Source organism: Pyxicephalus adspersus, chromosome 3 (genome assembly GCF_032062135.1).
Source record: "Pyxicephalus adspersus chromosome 3, UCB_Pads_2.0, whole genome shotgun sequence".
Taxonomy (NCBI): domain Eukaryota; kingdom Metazoa; phylum Chordata; class Amphibia; order Anura; family Pyxicephalidae; genus Pyxicephalus; species Pyxicephalus adspersus.
The window spans coordinates 73,114,579-73,135,753 of NC_092860.1; the positions used below are offsets into that span (position 1 = coordinate 73,114,579).

General features: G+C 35.7%; 1 protein-coding gene across 1 annotated transcript in view; it reads left to right on the top strand.

Moving 5' to 3' along the window:
* The first annotated feature begins 237 nt into the window (after window positions 1-237).
* The window catches only part of LOC140326541 (fibrillin-2-like), a 97,088-nt gene continuing 76,150 nt past the window's right edge, over window positions 238-21,175 (top strand). The window contains exons 1-2 of the mRNA XM_072405220.1: window positions 238-328; window positions 6,106-6,407. Of these exons, the coding sequence (XP_072261321.1) occupies window positions 6,238-6,407 (170 nt within the window). The 5' untranslated portion in view covers window positions 238-328; window positions 6,106-6,237. The remainder of the gene's footprint in view (window positions 329-6,105; window positions 6,408-21,175) is intronic.

Here is a 21,175-nt window from a genome sequence, read left to right on the forward strand (position 1 = left end):
GGATGAAGGGGAAAGCTCTGGGGATTTATCTCTAATGAGTATAGTCTGACTCTTCTAGGTGATAAAGTATACAGCTCTCAGTCCCTGCCCCCTCCCTTCCCTTTCTGGCTCCCCACACCCTCTACTTCAAGTTAGAAACTTTTGGATGAAGAATGTGGGAGGCTGTACTTCTTTCTGCACCCACCACAAGACACTCCTCCTGCCCAATTTGGGTGAAGCACTACCTTTCTTTCCTCCCAGGGAACACATCTTTACTCCTTTCTCTTCTGTCCAGTCTCCACTAAACAAAAGAAGCTCTGGGCACTTTACCACTCTCCAGAACCTGAAGGTATATACCTATCTATATCTGGCCATGACATACTAACATTGTATCCAGAGTTTTCTTTCAAACTTTTTTTAACTATTTTATTTTTCATGTTGCAATTATAGTTTTTTGTGGTTGTTATTTTGAAAGTTACTAAATGAACACTTAATTTAAAAAAAATATATCTGGTTATTGCAGTGTCTCTGCAGCTTAGGAATTTAATTGAAAAGAAAAAGAAAAGTGCAATTGTTAGATTCCAGATGTGCTGTCTGCAGAAGCGAGCTGGTTGTTGCTATCACTCTGCATTCCTTGGCAGTTTAAGGGTGTGCAGGGAACAATAGGATAATGTCTCCATCTCAATGTGTGTGTCTTTTCTGCCTGTAGAAGCAATTTGGTCCTGCACAGCCTTATTGTTGTAGAACAGTTTGTCATCTGCAGTGAACTCTAAACAGAATTGTGCAGTGTCAGCAGTATTATTAGTTGAGTTAGACAATCAAGGTAAAGTTCTGCTTGTGTCTCGCTCCTTAGTGAAAGTCATGATTTTTCACCTCTTTCAGTCTTTGGCTTTTTCCCTGGCGTAGGAGAATTTGTACTTTTGGAGCAATGGTTTTGAAATAAATGTTTGAACTTTTTTTTAATGCTTTATAGTCTCTTTTGAGGTTTGCCTAATTGAAAACTTTAGTGTTTTTTGGGGGTTGTGGGGGGTGGTAGGACTAACAATAATAATTGCTTTATCAGTCAGATCAGTTTTGTGTTTATTTAATGTATTTAATGGACTAGCGCTCACACAATGTAGTTTGACATATATATGCTTTCTTGGTTAGCTTTATGTTTATGAACTTTGATCCTAATACAGACCGGTTTCTTATGTTATTACTTTATGCCTATAGCAGTATATTTTATATTATTATTATTATAGTATATATTTTATATAGATTTAGTGAGCAGTTGCATAAAGCTATAAAAACTTTCTGCATTTACACTAGTAGCTTATGTAATCGTATCAGACAAACCACCTATAAACTTTGCATAGGACCATAATATTATGTAGACAACTCAAAAAAGTAATAATAATTCTATGGGGGTTATGCTTATGAACCATTGTTTGAATGAGAGAGTATTTTTTTTAAAAAGGGCGCGTTCCATGAGATGGCAGCAAAGGGATGTTGCTAGCAAGTGGAAGACTGGGCCGTCCTGCAGCTGTAGGCTCCCTTGGAGCTAACTGATGGAATTTATGTTAATTATGAAGAAAAACATCTGTCTGTAATTGTAAAAATATTCAACATTTATAAAAGTTATAGTTAGTTATATAGTTAAAAGTGCAAAGCTCCTAACTAGGTAGTGGTTAAACACTGGTATTGAATATACATTGGTTGCTTTTACTACTTAGTGTGGCTATTAAGGCAGCCATAGAATTACATTTTGCATCTTACTTACATATTTGATTAGTAATATCTCACCAATAAATTCCACAGTAATATTCAATGTGCCGAGACCATTTGCCAAGCCCCAAAGGGAGCTGGCATTCATATTTCTGGAACTATTTCATTCAGTTTGTTACAGGTAAAGCCATTTATAATACATTTTAAAAGTTGTGAGGTTAGCAGACAAATGTGCCTGTTTTCTTGCCAGGAAAAAATCGATTATATGTCACTGCAACCAGGATTTAGTAATAATGCGTAACAATATGGAAAGTCTGTTAGTATTTATGTGTGACATAGCCGAACTTCACAGGGTCATCTAACATCTGCAAAAAATACAAGCATTTGCCAGTTTTTTCCAAAGGCAAGGTACCATTCTGTCCACATAAACCAGTTATCACCCATTACATCGCCTTTTGTACGAACCACTTTAAATAGGTCTCATTTAGTGGGATTGTTAGTCTCTCTGAAATATTTCACGATAGCTAAAATAATAAAACTTTATTTTAAGCAAACTTTTCAGCTTACTAAAATCACCTTAAACTCTCAGTACGTACGTTTACTTCTGAATTGTGCCCCATACACAAATATCAGAGCTATTCTAAAATTCCCTTCATTTTAATTCTATCTCACAGTACAATACCCAGCACTAACATTGTCACATGTCGAATTTGCTTATGCAAGTAGAAACTTTGAGACAGTCAGTATTTGCATAACTAAGTCAGATCAGGGGAGAATCAAAATGGCAGTACCTGTTGATGGCTTCTACCAATGTTGGTAGTTGGGGCATTTCAGTAAGCTTTTGTATTTCCACTTGCATATTTGTCGATAAGCCCTAAAGTCTAGATCAGCGGTTGCCAACCGGTGGTCTGCGTGAAAATTTTGGTGGTCCATATTTCTGGCCAGTGCCTCCCCCCCGTGGAGAGTCAGGAGAGGGACCCTAGGGCGCACCAGCCAGAGCCACGGACAATGTCTCCCATACAAATCCCTGGCTCAGGGAAGTGGGTGGGTTGTGTCTGGACACAACCCTCCCACTTTTACATCCTAAGCTCAGATTTGCGATGGGAGAGTGGGCAGGGTTATGGCGTCATGAGGTCACTATGGGGTTTCTCCCCCTTTGCGTGACACCCGACTCTCTACGCATGCGTGATCCAAAGCCAGTAATTTTAGTGGTCCGCGGGACCGAAAAGGTTGGCGACCACTGGTTTAGATCATATATTACCCTTTTTACTAGAAAAATTGGGTATAAAATGACCATGATGATGTAATTTCTTGTACAGAGGAAGAGCTCTGGGTGGAAATCCACAGGTATATTGAATGTAACTGTTATTTTAAATCAGTGTTGACAAGTCATAAAGACAAAGTAGGGGGTTTTGAATATATTTCACTGTAGTTAATGATATTTTATTATCAATATGGTTGTGTGTAAAGTTTGGACACCCCAAGTTTTAAAGATTTTTTTAATAGTTATTAGTAAAATATGTTATTTAAAACTCTACGGAGAACAAAAATAAACATAAAACAGTTTATGTAAGATATTGTTATTTTGCTGAACCTAACAGTCTGGGAAAAAATGAAATTAGAATATGCACACAAACTTCTTTTTGGCTTCAGATACTAAAAGTTGGTAGTGGTTACCTCTGTCCCTTTTTATGGCGGTATGTGTTCTTGCTGAAAAGGTTCAACCTTTCAATAACTTGATGGAGATTTTATATTCATAAGTAAGTCAACATTTTGGCTATAGTACAATTAAGGTTCCCTTGGTGAGCCGTTCTAGTTCAGAAATATTCTTTAGTAACATTCATTTTAGGGGACTGCCAAGGCCACTCCAAAACCTATTGGTTCAGCAACTAACAAATTTGCAACATTTGGGTCCCATGGCCAAATCATGACCAGGACACTATCTACAGTAGTGGAGTTTGTAAATTCTAACTGTCTTTGTGTTAGTTTCCTTCAGGTTTTCTCCCACATCCCAAAACATGCAGTCAAGTTGATTGGCTTCCCCCAAAAAATTGGCCTTGGACTGCGTTAGTGACATGTCACCATGGTAGGGACATTAGATTGTGAGCCAGTTTGAGGGGCAATTAGTGACATGAACAGGGCCCTGTAGCGCTGCATAAGATATTGGCACTATATAACTACAACATAATGAGATAAGAAGATATATATAATTCCTCTTCCCCCCCTGCTTTGCACTTCTTCGTGCATCCCTCACTTTACCACTTGTAAAGGCTTGGTGGTAGCAGATCCCTTATTTCCATCCTGACAAGTAAACATTACCATTTTATTGAGGATGTTTGATAGATATGCTGTTTCGTGCTCTCATGCTGGCCAACATATCACTGAAGACTACCTGGTAGTGGAATGTGTTATCTTACACATGAAGACATATCATAAAAGTTATCAAAGTTGCATGTCAGCACCCAATCAATCCTTTTAAATTTATATAGTGCTAAATGGACAAGTAGACACACCATGCATTTTTATCCTGAGCCCAAAATTTACCTTTACTTACATACCTCCCACCTGTCCCTGATTTAGAGGGACTGACCCTCTTCATATTTAAGTGCCTTTGTCCATCTTTTCTTCTTTTCCCTCAGTTTTCTCTCTTTATATATATATATATATATATATATATATATATATATATATATACACACATACACACTTCTATAAAATGTATGATTTATCTAACAAAAAGTGTTAAGTTAACTTAAAGGAAACACTTTTTATTCATTATTTATGATCCACAAAATGGAGGTGTGAGAGGGGTGTGTCTTTTAAATACATACTATGAGCAAGTCCCTCATCCCCATCCATAAAAGCTGGGAGGTATATATACGTGGCATTTAAATAAAATCTGGTTGACTCTATTGTTTGGCTCACAATCCTATATATAATCTGACCTTACTGAACTTTAAATTATTGGAATGGTAATCGTTGCAATGGAAAATGAACAAATATTTCATATTCTTCCAATTTATTTTTGTTTTGTACGGTGGGATGGTGTTTTAGACCTCACCTGTGTGCTTTGGCTGCTATTTTTTCAGAAAAATAATTCGGGCATATTCACACCTGCCTCTACATCACATGATTTAGCATGGCCCCCATGGCTGGCACTTTTCAAGACACTGTGTCTGCCCGAGTGTCACGAGTGTCTGCCCAAGATGACAGCGGGCAGCAGTGAGTAGTACTAGTACCACTCACTGCTTCCCCCATTCATTCTTTATTGGGGTTCCATAGTGAATAAGGCTACATACTCCATGTAGCATCTCCCCAAGAGGCAGCGGTTCCTGGCATGAGGAAGTGGAAAATTCACTACAACCCCATCACCAGTGTAAATTTAAACATAATATGCAATTTTGTTATTTTTTGTTTCAAATAGTACTACTTTTTTTACTGTTTACAAACATTCTTGATGCACCACAAACTTAGAACTATTTGTCAAGGATATGTCAACTCTTCCATGGGAATGCTTCCTTTAGCTGACTTACAACCAGGAAAACAGCTGTAGTATTATGTGTGGAATCAGGGTAAAATATACATATTGTGTAACATCTCCTTTCAAATAATCTGAAATACCTTAGTACCTTCACTGTACGCTAATAAATGGGGATGAAGTCAAACAGTCTAACATCCTTGCAACTGGAGACTTGCAACTAAGCTCCCTTTAGAATTAGAGGACCAGTGACTGCTCTGCGGAGGTTGGAGCTTCCAGTTTTATACTATAGTTGAACAGTCATTGCAACCATCTCTGGCTTAATTTAAAGTTTAACATAGTTGCACTGCCTAAAAGACAGCTTTAATTGTCAAAATACATTATTTAAAACAGTAGCTTGAGTTTTAGTTAGAAATATGTGTCATTGGAAACAAGGGAAATTTGTTTGTCCAGTTTTCTTACCCAGATACATTTGCCAGACACTTTACAACCATTTTTTTCTTCTCTGCAGTCTAGGCTGTGTTCCCTGGGCAAGCCTACCATTGGACAGTGATTTAGATCCTCTCCTCCTATTAGCAAGCCCCATTTATCAGATTCACAGACTGTGCAATGGTATCAACTCTGATTGGCTAACAAAGCTATTCCTGTCATTCCCAGTCTGAATGCTAGTGTCATGGATTTACCGGACAACTACATGAACGGCCTGAAGTTTTACTCAGTAATACATTTGATCATGTTTTATTAAATGTATAATTGGCATTTTTAGTTTTTAAACTTGCACCTCCAGTTCCTACAAATGATGATAGAAATTATAACAGTAGGGCACATCTGTACCTATGTTTTACAAAATCATTGTTTTTTCTCTATGTATACCATTTTTCTCTATGTATTGCCATTTTGAGATAATATTAAGATTTTATGTTTCTTTTACTTCACCACAGCCTCTGCAAGAGTGCGACAGGACTGGAGATCTCTATGTTAAGGACTACTTTCAACCTTCCTTTACCCTAATCACACTCACAAGCAGCTCGGGAGAGTACATAATCTAAAGCAATTCCATAACCCCTACCATCATGGGGGTGGTATGGCTAGCCAAGTTCATGCTGGGATGTACAGCACTATGGTATGTGGAGCAAGCCCAAGGCCAGGTGGAACTTGGTGACCATCAGGTGGACAGGTTTGCAGGCTATGAAGACAGACAAGCCCTAAGAGTAAGAAGAAGAGGACAAGACACACTAAGAGGGTATGATGCATTTTTTTTTTACTTATTCCCTGTTCTAAAAAAATCTAGAATAGGAAATTAAACAAAACTAGTGAATATCAGGTAATTTAGAATAATCTTAACCTCTGCCCTTGATATTTTATTACTTATATAATTCCACTGTAAGGCTGTATGGCATGCTCAGCCTATCACCTTCCTGTGCTCATTGCTGTTTGCAAACACCAAAAAATTGTTATATGACATAATTGCTGGCAGGATTACATGAAAGAAAACTTAAGCTTTAGTAATTGACAGCTCCAGGCTGATGTTCAGATGGATGGTTAAGAAAGCATGTCATTGCTTAGGAAACCTACAAGCCCTTTCATTATAATGGAAAGGAATGAAGGTGGTTAAAAGGTTTTTTTATTTTATTTTTTTGCAGACATTTATCAGGCAGTGCAGTTTTCAGGTAGCACCAAAATGTTTCTGCTCAATTGCTTCTATAGACATGAATGTAAATTGCTTTCCAAACGCCTTAGAATTTGAAAGGTGTTTTAGGAATGTTTGTGAAAAAAAACACATAAATTATATATCCTTCATTCCTATACTTCTCTTATTCTCGTGCAAGGCACATGCAGCCCTGGAAAACAATCAGGCCTTTTTTGTAAAGCCTAGAAAATATCTGTAAAAACCACCTGCAGTGGCTCCAAAGTGCCCAGCAGCTGCAGTTTGGTTCCTGGTTGCAGCAACTTTGTGGCAAATCAACCATCTATCTGAACCTAATGTAAACGTCCGCCAGCAACCTTGAAAGCATGTCACTGAAACACACTTGGTAATCTGCCGGAAATCCATCTCCCATGTCCTGTGGTATTTGAATATTATTTGATGAAGCTAGAGAAGTGCAGGTACCATACTTAAGTGTAAAAAGAGTGTCCTAAGTCTGTTGTCTAATGTTGAGGGAAAGAGAAAGAACCATTACCATAATATATGTTGAACCTAGTAGATACCTGCTATATAATGTAAAGATTCACAGTGTTAAAAATTGACTTCGTCCATGAACTAATTGGTCCTGATTTGTTAAAGCTCTCCAAAGTTGGAGAGTATAAACACTTTCACCAGTGAAGCTGGGTTATCCAGAAAACCTGGAATGAATTTATTTAAAGTAAATTGCTATTTGCTAGCAAATGTTTTGAATCCTGGACCAGATCCATTTCAGGTTTGCTGGATCACCCAGCTTCACTGATCAAAGTTTATCCTCTCCAGCCTTTGGGAGCTTTATTAAATCAGGCCATTTGTGTGGGGTTCTACCCCAGGTCCAACAAAAAGTCAGATATGTGTTAGCTTTTCTTATATGAAATATATATACATCTGCTGGAATTTATTAAATGGTATGGGTATCTGCTTACGCCTATGTGTGTAAAAATATAAATTATATCATTTTTGGAAAGATTACAAACTTTTGGTTACTAACACAGCGGAAATACAAAGTATGTGCGAGTATACAGCACAATTGTCCAATAGTGTTTCGATAGTTACTGATAGAGTAAAAAAACACAGACAAAACGTGGTATCTGGAGTTCTCTTACAAGAAATAGTCTATTACATGGAAATGTTGATAACACTAATTGTGAATTCTCCAATACTAACAACCAGACATGTTAACATTTATACACTTTTACACAAGAATATGCTGTGTAAAACCATGTTCTGATGGTCCAAACATTGGTTAATTGAAGGAATTAGAGTTTGCATTAAAATTTAAGAATGACAGTATTATATAACTACATGGGGTCCAAAGAATACAATAGTTCAATTCACAAAGAACAACCAAAGCACAACTGTTTTTCTTACCAGTTTTCCATTACCTTTGCATTACAAGTAATGGCCACTCAATACCCTGCATATCCACTTCCTTGTGGTGTGTTCCTTGTGCTTCTCTTACCATTGATGGGTTTATGTAAAACTTGCAGAAGTAAGCAAATATATTCCAAGTTAACTACAACTTTGTGAGTTTGTTTGCACAAGGGTTATGTTTGTAGCTACATCCTTAGTACGATTCATAAATTGGCTAAGCTAAGCTAATAATTATTAAAACAGAAATAAGTATACTATTAAACTCCAAATCTACCAATTTTTAAAACTTTTTTTACAGTTGTTTTTGCATCCAAGGGACATCTTTGGTATGAGACTCTATGTCACACTTGCGTCTAAATTTCCGCTTCAGAAATAAAACTTACGAAATATAGGACTCTCATTACATCACAAGACTACAGAGGGCAGTTAGGTCTACACCTTTTAAAGCCTTGTCTGTTCTTTGCAGACTCTGGTGTTAAAAAAAAAAATCACACAAATGCATTGCAGTTTCCAGCAACCATGCCAAAAGATTTTTGTTCCATAAGCATGGTGATCCCCAGCGAGGCTGTTAAAACAGTCCTGCTGTATGCGGTCATCACACCTGGAAAGAGTTACATGTGTATAAAAATGTATCTGCTGAACATCAGGCTGGGTGGGGTAGTGGGATAAAGTGGTCTATTTCTTTCACTGCCTTTTAACAGAAAAGCAGCTTTCTTGGATTGCTTTGCAATTTTAAATATTGGTTTACACTTAAAGAAATGTTGTCTCACCATGAGTCTCATTCTACAAAGCAAACGTCTAACTAGGCTTACAAAGAAGCTATTGTTGAATGTACAATGTTGAGTTCCATATATTGGTAGACTTTCCAGTGCCTTCTGTTGGGTCCTGGGTGTGTTTAAGATCTAAGAATGTCAATGCTTTTATTGTACTGCAGCCAGTCATCAGCCAAACCATTCTGTTGAAACTGACAGCAAAAAGCCACAGTACACAAATTAACATCAACATGTATAAAAGTTTACCTGATATATGCTTAAGGAAATAGATGACAACACTGTACTTTTTTTTAGTGCAATAGAAAAATAAGTTTTAAGCTGGAATCGGAGAAATACCTTTTACAAATTAAAGTAGTTCTAAACTATTATTAAAATATGCATAAACAACCACATTTTTTTTATCACAGTGGGTATGTGTAATTACCTGGTATTAACCTAATGTATAATTTCCCACCTTTGCTAAATCAGTTACTCAGTTGTTTGATATTTGAAATATTAAATTTTTCTAGAAATACTTTTGACTTATCACTTTATCATATTGTTGATGTAACCGTATGTCTCTGGAGAACCCATACAATTACACCCGTGGAGAAAAAAATTATGATTTAATTATAAAAAGACTATTGGGATGGTTATGTTGAACTTCTAAGAGGTGGAAGAAGATTGCTTGTAAGGTGATCACTTCGCCCACTTTCCACTCATTCTTTTATCCCACAATGTGTCACAGGGAGGGGCCCCCTCTTACTAGCCTCTAGACTATTAATTTTTCTTTAACTGATGTCTCTCCGGGGGACTGTCAAGCATGACCAGATGCTCCTGTCCTCTGATCATAGGAAAAACCCGTAGGCTTATAAATTCCTGCCCAATTATTTGTCAAAGTAAATGTGATTCTAAAGTTCTTCCTTTATTTTATAAATTTGACCGCTTTTAGGTTTGGCCTTGGGATTCTGACCTAAAATGCTGAACCACATTTTATGTAATATCACTTAGATAATACAAACTTTGTATCTTAGTACCGCTAAGATGTTAGTACCTGAAAACATGATTCATTTTTAGGTTTATTATTGATTTAAAGCATCAATTTGTCCTATAGAGCAATTTACAATTTACAAACTACAGTACCTAAAGTGACCTTATCACTGCTTGCAGTTATAAAATACATGTGCAGTTACCTATCTGCTTAAATGTATTGCATAGTTTATGTAGGGCCTTTTATTATATAGATTTGGTAAATAGAAACTTTTGGGCAACTTGTAACCAGTATGATGACCCTAAAACTTGAGAACAAAATGAGAAAGTTGCAAATAACACATGAAATCACAATGGTGCGGGCATTAGTCTAGTTACACTGAATATACAATAGTAGAAAAGTCCGGATTGCTGGTAACACAGAAATATAAAAGATACAACTACGTCCTTGCGTGGTTGGCAATTCTGGTATGGAAAAATCAAATCTAGATTCTGCCTCCCAAGATCCTTTTCATTCCTCCCAGTGTTAGTTGGCATGAAAGTAGTGGAGGGTCAGATCATTGCCTATTATATATATTACTAAAAGGTAACGCAGTATACTAAATGGAGTTGGTCTTCCATAATGACATTGTAGATTTCGATGAGGCAATGTTGATTAGCAGGCCAATTGATGGTTCACTAAAAGTTCCTAATCAGTACATTGAGACAAATATGTATCTCAACCAAAGTTTATATTGTAAGAAGCCATAGCTAACACTCTAAGGTATTAGCTAATAATTGTAAAAAATTCTTTAGTTAGTACTGTGAAGAATAAAAACAAGACCTTCAAATCTAATTCAGAACTGGCATTAATGGTAAGGATACTTTTCAAAAAAGAGTGAGTGCAAATTAATTTTTACATGGCGTAGTGCTCATTTTTTATACATTGAAAAAAACTTGTAATTTTATTTTTTATTATATAGGCATATAGATTTATTTGTAATACATTGTACGTTTAGTTTCCATCCTCACTTCCACAGTTTGTAGCAATATTACATTTATGGGAAGCAGTCAAACAATGAGACTATCTTGTTGCTTACATAATGGAGTGAGATTAGATATGTCACTCTGCAACAATAGGAGACACTTAAAGTATTAAATAAACTAAGCTGTAACAAAGGATGGAAATATAGCTATATTTTATCCTTCACTCTGCTCTCTGGCTTTATCAGAGGAAAAGCTTTTATAGATGAACTTCCACTAGAACATAAAAGATTGTCATTTAATCCATAATATATAGCTTTAATAAGATAGAGAGATTTAAACCTATGTATTAGATATACTGTGCAAAGGCAATGATCCACTTTTGAAAAGAAAGTATTTAGTAAATGGGAAATCCACAAATTACTACACCCCCTACCCCCGCCATTCATCGTCCTGAAATGTTGTCAGGAAGAAGTGGATGGAAGGTGATCCATTTCCTTTTATTCTAAACAGAGGATATAACCATATTAATGTTGGTTTTGGAACATCATTTATTTAAAAACAGCAGTCTGGGTGGTCTTTATAGAAAGTCTTGGAATTTGAGTACATGTACTAGAAATCTTTTTCCTTGGGAAATATAGCTGGTTTTTAGAACTGACCAGTTACATGATGAGAAAATGTCATTTCTAAATATTAAAGTTATTTTCATAATAATTTCTGAATTTACCCTCAGTATTTACTAAATACTGCTAAGACTTCATCATAAAAAAACTGTTAAAGATAAATATTTTATTGGATTAACAATGGTGAAAACATTTTAGCAACATCCACTATCAATGGCACATTTAGGCAGGATGTCCTCTGGTATTTTCCCTTTCTCCACTCAAGTGCAGAGTTTCTATATAAACAAAGACATTGAAAAGAATTGAGTACAACCCAGGAGAACACCTAAATGAAGTGGTTATTGACCCATTTCAAGATCACACAAGCTGTGCACATTTTCATTGAGGGAAACTCAGACAAGGTAAAAGAGAGAATAGCTAATAGACATCACATTATTCTAACCCTCTGTGGCCCCTGGGGCTGTTTGTAATAATTATGGTGCAACCACCTTTATCCATGTATGTAGCCCTACATGGGGTAATATCGAACAAAATGTTATTTCTTCACCACTTTTACTTTTTATCACTTTAGTACTTACTTTGTTATGAACACTGTCCAAGAAATTTACAAACTGATACCTGAGAAAGCTGAAATACCATGTTAGAATTACACTTTTTCTTTTGAGCTGATTGATGATGGTTAAAGTCTTTTTTTAAAACTAAAAGCCATTCTGTCTAGCATTACAGGAAACTGCAGTGATGAGGGGGCAGATGGGACACAGAGGCTTTGTGAATAGAAAGTAACAATGTTGTTATTTGTTAGGCACTAAAGGATAATTATTTGTATAGATGAAAAGGCCACCCAGCAATGTGAGTAAACAAACAGAAGGCTTATTGGGGGCTCCACAATCCACAGCTTTCGTTTTTTTACTACATGCTTGGAGGATTTTTTTACAACGTACTGTGACCAGCTGTAGATTTCCACTACATTTACCAGAAGAAAACCCTATAATCTATTTACTAAGAAGTAAGCATGTCACACAGTTTTCAGTTTGATAATTTCTGTACGAGCTCCTCATAGATTTACCAACCCATATGCTGGGCGTTGACAGTCCAATTTTATGTCCAATCAGTTACTGATTGTACCGGTACTACAAATGTGCAATGTGGATGGGCAGAATCACAGATTCACTTTATTAGGAGCATGTGGGAAAATTGGCGGCCAGTGGAAAGAAAGGCCCCTTACAGTGATGGTTAGATTACCATCTTTATAAACAAGTAAAAGCATAATTAGTCATACAACTGGTTGCACCAAGTGGTGTTGGCCCCAGAACAATGTGGACATCATCAAATGGAAAATTAATCAACCACAGTTCAAGGAATACCTAGCAACCTCTGGAGGAAGCAAGTGATGATCTGCATCGAGTGGTTCATGTGAAAGCAATAGTATAGATTTTTAATCAGTATGGAAAAGGGTAACGGATAAAACAATGCTGGATGCCCATTGGCAAACGGCCAGACTGAGCTAAAGTCTAACCAGGGCACACCCACCAGCAATAAAGAATACAAGAGCCAAAAAGTGGAAATGACCTCTGGGAAAAAGATAATGATAGATTATGAAGTCTATACCCGGGCAAGTAGAGGGTGTAGAGGATATTTGAAGCAGTCAGAATTCTGTTTATTGTTTAAGAAATATTCAACCATCTCTACCTTCACTTGTTTGGTGATTTGTACAGTTGAAGAGTGGCTCTGCATGAAATGACCACATATCTGCTATCAATATTATTATAGTATTATATTATAATATTATTATTAATTTACAATAAAACTATCACCTTACAGCATAGTAAATTGCACATAAAGGTATACTCTCATGTGTAATTAATAGAGGCTGCTGTTATCAAATGCTATTATTCTGGCTATAATTCTGACTTCAGACAATACTGTTACTAATGCAGAATAAATATATTGTTTACAGCTTGCTTGTTGTAGGACTGTGAATTTAACATTTAGGATGCATAAATCCTTCTGAAACTTAATGAATCAGAGCCTATGTGCGTTCACAAATAGATTTACTGTACCTATTTCCAGATGATTGGTCCAAGTTTACTGATATACAAAAAGGTTTCAGATCTAATTGCCATTTATTATCACTTATTGCAGAGAATATAACTTCTATGTCTGACACTCTGCAGTCTGCAATAAACTTTTCAACTTGTTAGTCAGCATTCAGACATAGACTAGTGTCTAGTTCGCACATTCACGACCTCCAAATGTTCCCAAGCCTTTCTTGTCAGATTCTGTTTGCCAATGTAGAATCTGCAGTTGGACAGTGTTTATGTTGTACAGCACCCAGCTCTGTTCTTACTAGAAACTGCACATTCAGTAAATTATCAGAAATTTGCTGTTTTACTTGGTTTTGGACATCAAAGACTTCCAGGGAATTGTGCAAAGAACTCGAGAAGCATTGCTGAATTGATGTATTTATGTTAAGATCCAGCTTACTTCACAAAAACCTTCCCATGTGAATTCTGGCCTCTGATGTGGTTTATCATTTTGGTGCATTTTCAGTGTTCTGACACACATCATGGTTTGACCAACCCTTATTTTTATTAGACCAGACACATTATAATAAAAAAATGACATATCAAAAAAGAATTCAAAGAATTACAATGGATGCCATATAGGAAGATTATTTCACTAACTCTAGATACTTCCCTTGAGAATCTACCAATAACTCTGGTATGTCAGATGTGTTTTTCGGCATGGAGGCTTTTTTACTTTTCCATTGCTGTTATGGAACAACTGAACTCAATTCCCAATCTAACAAGATAGATAGCTTAATAAAATATACAGAAAACACAAACAAATTTTTCTCCAATATTCACTTTTAGTCCAACGATTTTACTTGTCTATACATAACCTTGATTTGATGGCCTAAATAAGTCCAATTGATGTTGCCTATTCCCAGCCCAGCCTGTTCTTGTTTTATGACAACACATGAACTGACTAATTCCACAAGAACAGCCCAGTTTTACAGGTGCATACACAATTTGCATTCAAAATTTTCATTTAGTGAGCATTAATTATTATTCTTAGGGTTTTTTTTTTTTTTTAAAAGGCCAACATATTGCTCTGTGCTATCCATTAAATAGGGGTTGCAAATGACAAACCTGCATATTAGACAGACAATGAGGAGGAGGACATGGCCTTTTCCACATTCGTTTGCCATTCATAGCTCCTTTTCAGAAATGAAATAAAATGAAGTTTTCGGAAATGAAATAAAATTATTCAAATTATTAATAACTTTATTATAGTGCCTACATATTATGCAGCTCTTTACAAAGTCCATAGTCATTAACTGTCCCAGCTTCAACCTTTACAACATTTTAAATAGCATTCTCAGACTAATAGTTTATTGTTTATTTCTTATACTTTATGAAAATGTTAATCCCAGATGATGCTGTATTTGGTGCAGGTAAATGTTTTCGCATTGAGACTTTTACCTGGAGTTCTTGTTATTATCTCTGATTTGTTTTTTGGAAGCCAGTTTTGCTGGTAACTTTTAGTCTTATTTAAAAGTAAGTACACAACCAGAAGCATGCCTCATGCCTTGGTTTTTTAAAACACATACAAAATGATTATTTTTTTATTATAACCTTTAAACTAAAAATTGCTAGACGTGCAATAGCTGTAAAATCTTTTAATTGTATAATGAGACTTATCAGCTACAGAGCAGACTGACATGTCCTGATAGATCCTGTGTGCATTGGGTAAATGAAATGTCGTTTAATGCCTCAAAGTCTTTATCATGTCATGGAGAAAGGGTCCCCGAGTAGGGACTGAAGTTCATGTATTGTAAATTTATTCTGTGCAGTTTATGCATTGCCTGCCTGAGCACTGGAACATGTGTTGTGTTAATGGTAGCTATTTTCTTTCATCATTTAAAACAAATCTAGTGACTTTTCCATAATTAGGAGCCCACAGCAAAGTAATATCTGCTTGTCTCATGGTAAATAACATATGTACAGTTTTTGCTCTTATCTACAAAGAAGGGCATATATTTGTAGTGGGAAGTTAATTAAAGACAAAAAAAAACCTAAAGGTTTTTAGAGGTCCATATTTGTGTATTGGGACAATGAGCAAGAGCAGAAAGCAGGTGACCATTGTGGAAATGGAATTTTACTTGTTGTAATTATTAAGTCATTGGGACCTAAGGACCATTTACACTTAGACTGGGAATACATGCTATGTTAATAAAGCCCATGAGTGAGCATCTAAATGTCTATGAATATTGTAACATTTTGCAATGTGCACTCCTAATTGCAGCTCTTTCCATATTAAATTATAAAGCAGTACGACATACTGTGTATGGTATATCTGCATGACTGCAGCTGCCTCCTATTAATGGAATTATGTCATGCTGTTCAGGCTTTATATTTTTTTTAAGGCAATTCTCCGAAATTTCCAAAAGAGCTGAAAAGCTCTGAAATAATGGCATATGCTTTTTATATTATTCTATGCATTTGTTTGCATTACTAAAAGGCACAGAGGAAATAATATTTTACCAAACTGATGTATTAGCAAACAGATGCCTTTATTTACATAATAAAATTTACTTTACAGAAAGAGGTAGCATTAGACACATATTGGGCTCTATTTGTAAAACAGGAAACCCGACATTCCCTCAAACATTCCCTCGTGAGAGTCTTCTAGGTCGAGGTTGCCAGCACATTATTATCTATGAAAATTCATTCATAAATATATGAAAATTTGTGCTTTCAACATATTTTAGGCATGTTATTTACCTGTAAAACGTCCCATGTGTAAATATTCCTTTGATAGCTGCTTGGAGTTTCCATCGTGTCATCAGCCCCAGAAGGCTTAAGCTACCACTTTAGTGATAGTATTTTCTTACACTCCTTCCCCCACAACAACATTAATGGTATGATGGTAAAGGATGCAGGAACTTGGCTAGTTTAAAAATTACTTGGATGCTCCCAGAAGAAGAAAGTTTTATGACATTTATGGAGAGAAGGTTTGATAGCTTGAGCTTTAAAATATGTATTCTTATTACTATGTGTTGTTGATAATTATGGAGACTACATAGGATCTTAATCTCCTACATGGCCAATCTTTCTACACGGAAAATGTAAAGCTGAACCGACGGTACAGGAAAAATAGTTTGTCTATATCTTTGAACCCACAGTATCTTGGATATATGCAATAATATATTATGATATACACTAATATGCAGAATATGCAGGTATCTGGATGCTCCTTCTATTTGACTTTTTTTTAATGAATTCCATAAATAGGAATGTATTAAATGCAGATTCATGTGAAGTCTGGTGTTGGGTTGCATTTTCAAGTTGAGATATACTTCTATGTATTGTTCAAGCTCAGTCCAAGTAGTTTTAATAAAATCCCTTAATATCTCATACACATTTTGCACTTGGGACCCATACTGAGTTGGCAGTTGTATCAAACATTCTTGCTTCAACAGACTTGGCAAAGCTTTGTCATATATCTAACTGTAGGCTAGCTTCATATGCCAGAGCTGTTTTTACTTAGTCTAGCCTTGATCAAAGAGATAAGTTAATGAAGGCTTGCAGATCAAGGTAAGTTACAACTATAGCGAAAAATATTGTATTCTGGTAACAGTATGTGGTTATTACTGTTAATACTGTTGATGTAACTGAATTAAAAGCATTAACTAACTTTCCATCTAAGGCTACCCTGTCCACAGAGTGACAACTTTGCGGCATTTCATTGCAGAATAAACTGCATGGTTGTTCTGTTAAAGGACAAATAATAATCTATTGAAGATTAAAATTATCAAATCCATGTTAATGGGGAGACTCAGAAAATCTAAATCTGCTCTGTTAATGCTAGAGGAAGATGGCAGAAATAGATGGTGGAAATTCTTGGTCTTTTGTTAATGGTCCTAGCCTATACTGTTTCTTTTTCTTCTCTGCTCAAAGTCTTCATTTTGCAAAGACGGTTATTTGAAGTTGGGATCTGTACAACATTCCACAAGACCACAAACAATTGTGGTTACTGTGAAGCTTCCCTTCTTCCTTTTACAGTGAGACATAAAAAATGTAATTTCTAGTAATTGGTGATACTTATGTGACTAAGGACTTTCCGAGCATTTATGAATATCAACACACATAGGTTTCTCAGTGGAAATTAAGGGTCTGTGTGAAACAGCTGTGTCTGGCCCTCTTCTCCTATTGCTCGTGGGCATGAATGTCGAACTCGTCCAGGCTTGCTCACTAACTTCAAAGCACAGGGAAGCATTTGGGACATGATTAGCAAAACATTTTTGCAGAACAATGGATCTTTTTTAGGTATTCCAATACCATGCCTAACAAGGAAAGATTACAATATATTAGAAAATTAATATAATCTATAACATTTTTAGTCAAATCTCGTAGTTTCGAGCCATCATTTTTCTGAAATTGAATCTGTAAATGTAAAAAAAACACATTGGAAATTATTTTAATTTTCTACAAACATTTTGACAATTTTCAAATGCACAGTATTACAGGACTCACGGGACACAGGACTCTTCTTTCAATTGATCATACAATGGAAGTGACTGAATCCTACCAATCCTGATGTTTTGTTAGAAAAACCAATATGAAATATTCAAAAGCAATAGATTTGTAATTTTATGTCCCTACACTATATAGTTATGCTATAACAACAATGTAAAAATGTAAAAAACATAAATACTTATGAGATGCTAACCTTTATTAACTTTTTTTTTTTGTCTTTGTGGATTGATAGATATGATAATGAATAGGTGACCTATTTTTATACCTATTCAGGGAAAAAAATAGGTCACTTGATGTCAGCTTTTGCAGTTTTTTATGCATACATTTCTTTCACTCTCACTTCTTTTTCTTCATCTTCAAGAGCAAAGAGAAATAACTAGTACCTGTGCATAACCTGTGTAACTCCCTATCTTATCCTTCCTGCTGCCTTCTGGTAGTAAGCCAAAATGGCACCCACACTTTTACATGGGTCAGGAATAGAATTGTCAGCCCAGTGTAAGCTATGACTAGGACCACATTGGAGTTCTCATCTTATCTGACATCAACCAAAATGGCAGAGAGTGAAGGGAAGTATAAGTTACAATGAAGCTGGATTTATGGATATATTGCTTTGACCTACTTTAGAAATATACAGGCTCATTTAAAAGAATTTCAGGTAGAAGAAAGACCTTGGACTGTGTGTCTTTAGCTATAGCTTTCTCAAAAGCAAATGGAATAGTGAGCAGCAGAGTAATAACATTCCTAAATCACATGAGATTAGCAGTCATACTGAGTGTTCCATACAAGATCTCACACCACAAATGCTGTCACCAGAAGTGTACTGCTTATTTTCAGGAGGAAAGGGAAATCAGGTGAAAGGTAAATCTGCCAGGTTACTGATTGGACACAATATTTGTACATGTACCATATGATGGCACATCTCCACTTTCTGAGTTCAAGTGCACTGTTCCCACTGTCTATACCACCAAAAGCTGCATTATTCTCAACAAAATGTGCTGTTCACGGTTTATTTTTATTGATATGGCTTTAGCAGTTGTCAGTTTATGGGCCAGTTGACTAGCTCGTCACAATGTCGTTTTTAAGCAACATCCCGTAAAGAGTTATATTAGTGGAAAAGTTCCCTTCTCTTCTGATTTTGCATGAACAATGGTTACAATTCTGTTAAACTGATAGAATATACTGTACCAGAGCATGATCTGTATTTTACAATAGCACAGTAATTTGATATTAAATAAAGGGATGGAACCAATGGATACCATCAGCAGGACAAAACATTTTCCCGAACAGCAGGATGTTTGTAATGAAAATATGTGGAATTCACTAAAGTCATTAGGTGGTTTATCTTGTGTGGGTCGAATGGATGTTGGTACACAGATGTGCAGCTCTGATTTAAGGGTCTATGGAGATGTGGGTGAAAGATCAACACCCCGTGAGCCTTTGAAGCACAGTATTATGCCCTCCTGCCTCTTTGTAGAATGTTTCAACACAATAACTTCAAAGAAAAAAAAAGCCACATTTAGATGTTTTTTCCATCAACTTTCTCAGAACAGCATCTCTTGACTTATTACCATCAGGATAGCATGCCGTTAAATTTGTAAGAATGTAAGAAAATGTAGGCAATCATCACATCAATTCCAAAATGCACATGTACATATCAGTTCATTTGAGCATGGCAGAAAATCTTATTCTATAAGAAAATATTATTTTAAGATAAAATCTAGTTAAATGTTTTATTTATATAAGGATATCCTTTTTAAAAAACATGTTGGGCTTTTGTGACTATTTTAAAATTATTGCATCTTTTTTTTTTTTTAAGATAAATGACTAAAAAAAAAGTAAGGGTAAAGACAGGTCACAGAGGCATTGGGACAGTATCAGTAGCAACAGATAACAGCAACTACAAACGTACAAAGACAAAATCTAGACCATTGTAAAATACATCCAAAATTACCAGTGATTACCTTTTCTTTCCTCTCAGTAATGTAAAAATATCTTGGTGGTCTTAAAATATTTTCCAGTGTCATCTACAAAGGACTTTCATGGTGGGCCAATAAAGAAATAGGCTTACTTGGAAAAACAATTTAGCACACAATGGTATATTGTGCATTTCAGGTCTGTGAATCAGTGATCATGATGTTTTCTGTTAACATAGTTAGTGTTGGATTTTTTTGAATCCAAGGTAGAACAGATATAAAAAAGTCTTCTTGTTTTCAGGGGGTATATCAAGATGTACAAAGCAAAGTGCAAATAAAAAAAATAAAACAAAGCTGTGTTATAGTTGTATCATTATATTCTGCAATTATGTAACAAAAAATTATGTCTACAGAGCATTGATGTTGGTATATTTATCAACCTAAAAACATCAAAGCCTGACTGAATTTTCATCCAAACACATTTTGGGTTCACTGATCTTTCTAGAAGTATAACACACTCCTAGCTAAGTCAGACCTATAGCTCTGAAATCAGTTTCCTGATAAGTGGATAGGTTTGGTTCTAACTCAGCAGGAGGCACGTCTGACCGTTGCAGAGAGTCCACTGCTTCTATATAGAGTTCATGAATCTATGCATTATGGCAGGGGATGGGCTTTCCTGCTCAGGATGTGGTTAATTAGAATAAGAAAAAGAAACTGTATGGTTTTGCAAACCTTTGTTTTGATGCACCTGGAATGCATTTAACAGATTTAAAGTGGAAGCTCAGTTGGGCTTTAATTTGTAAATGTCTATCATTTACAAAACATGTAACAGACTGCTAATTTCAGTATTATAAATGTTACTTCTGCTCCTGGGCCCCATTGTGCAACAAACCTTTGGGAGTTAAGGGCTAGCAGAGCACTATTTATTTTACTCTTTCCATGACCCTAGTTTATAAAGCCTTAAAGATTACAAATATGTGAGCTCATGAGAATGGATTTCAGCTCGATATTCTCCTGGTAGATTAAATACTTTCAAAGAAAATCACCACAAGCTTCATTTCTGTAATGGCCACCAGATGTGACATTATCCAGCCTATATTAAAAATCTAATGTGTTATTAGCTACACATCTATTTTTGTATCCTTAGTCATAAGGTGGATCATTTAAAGCAAA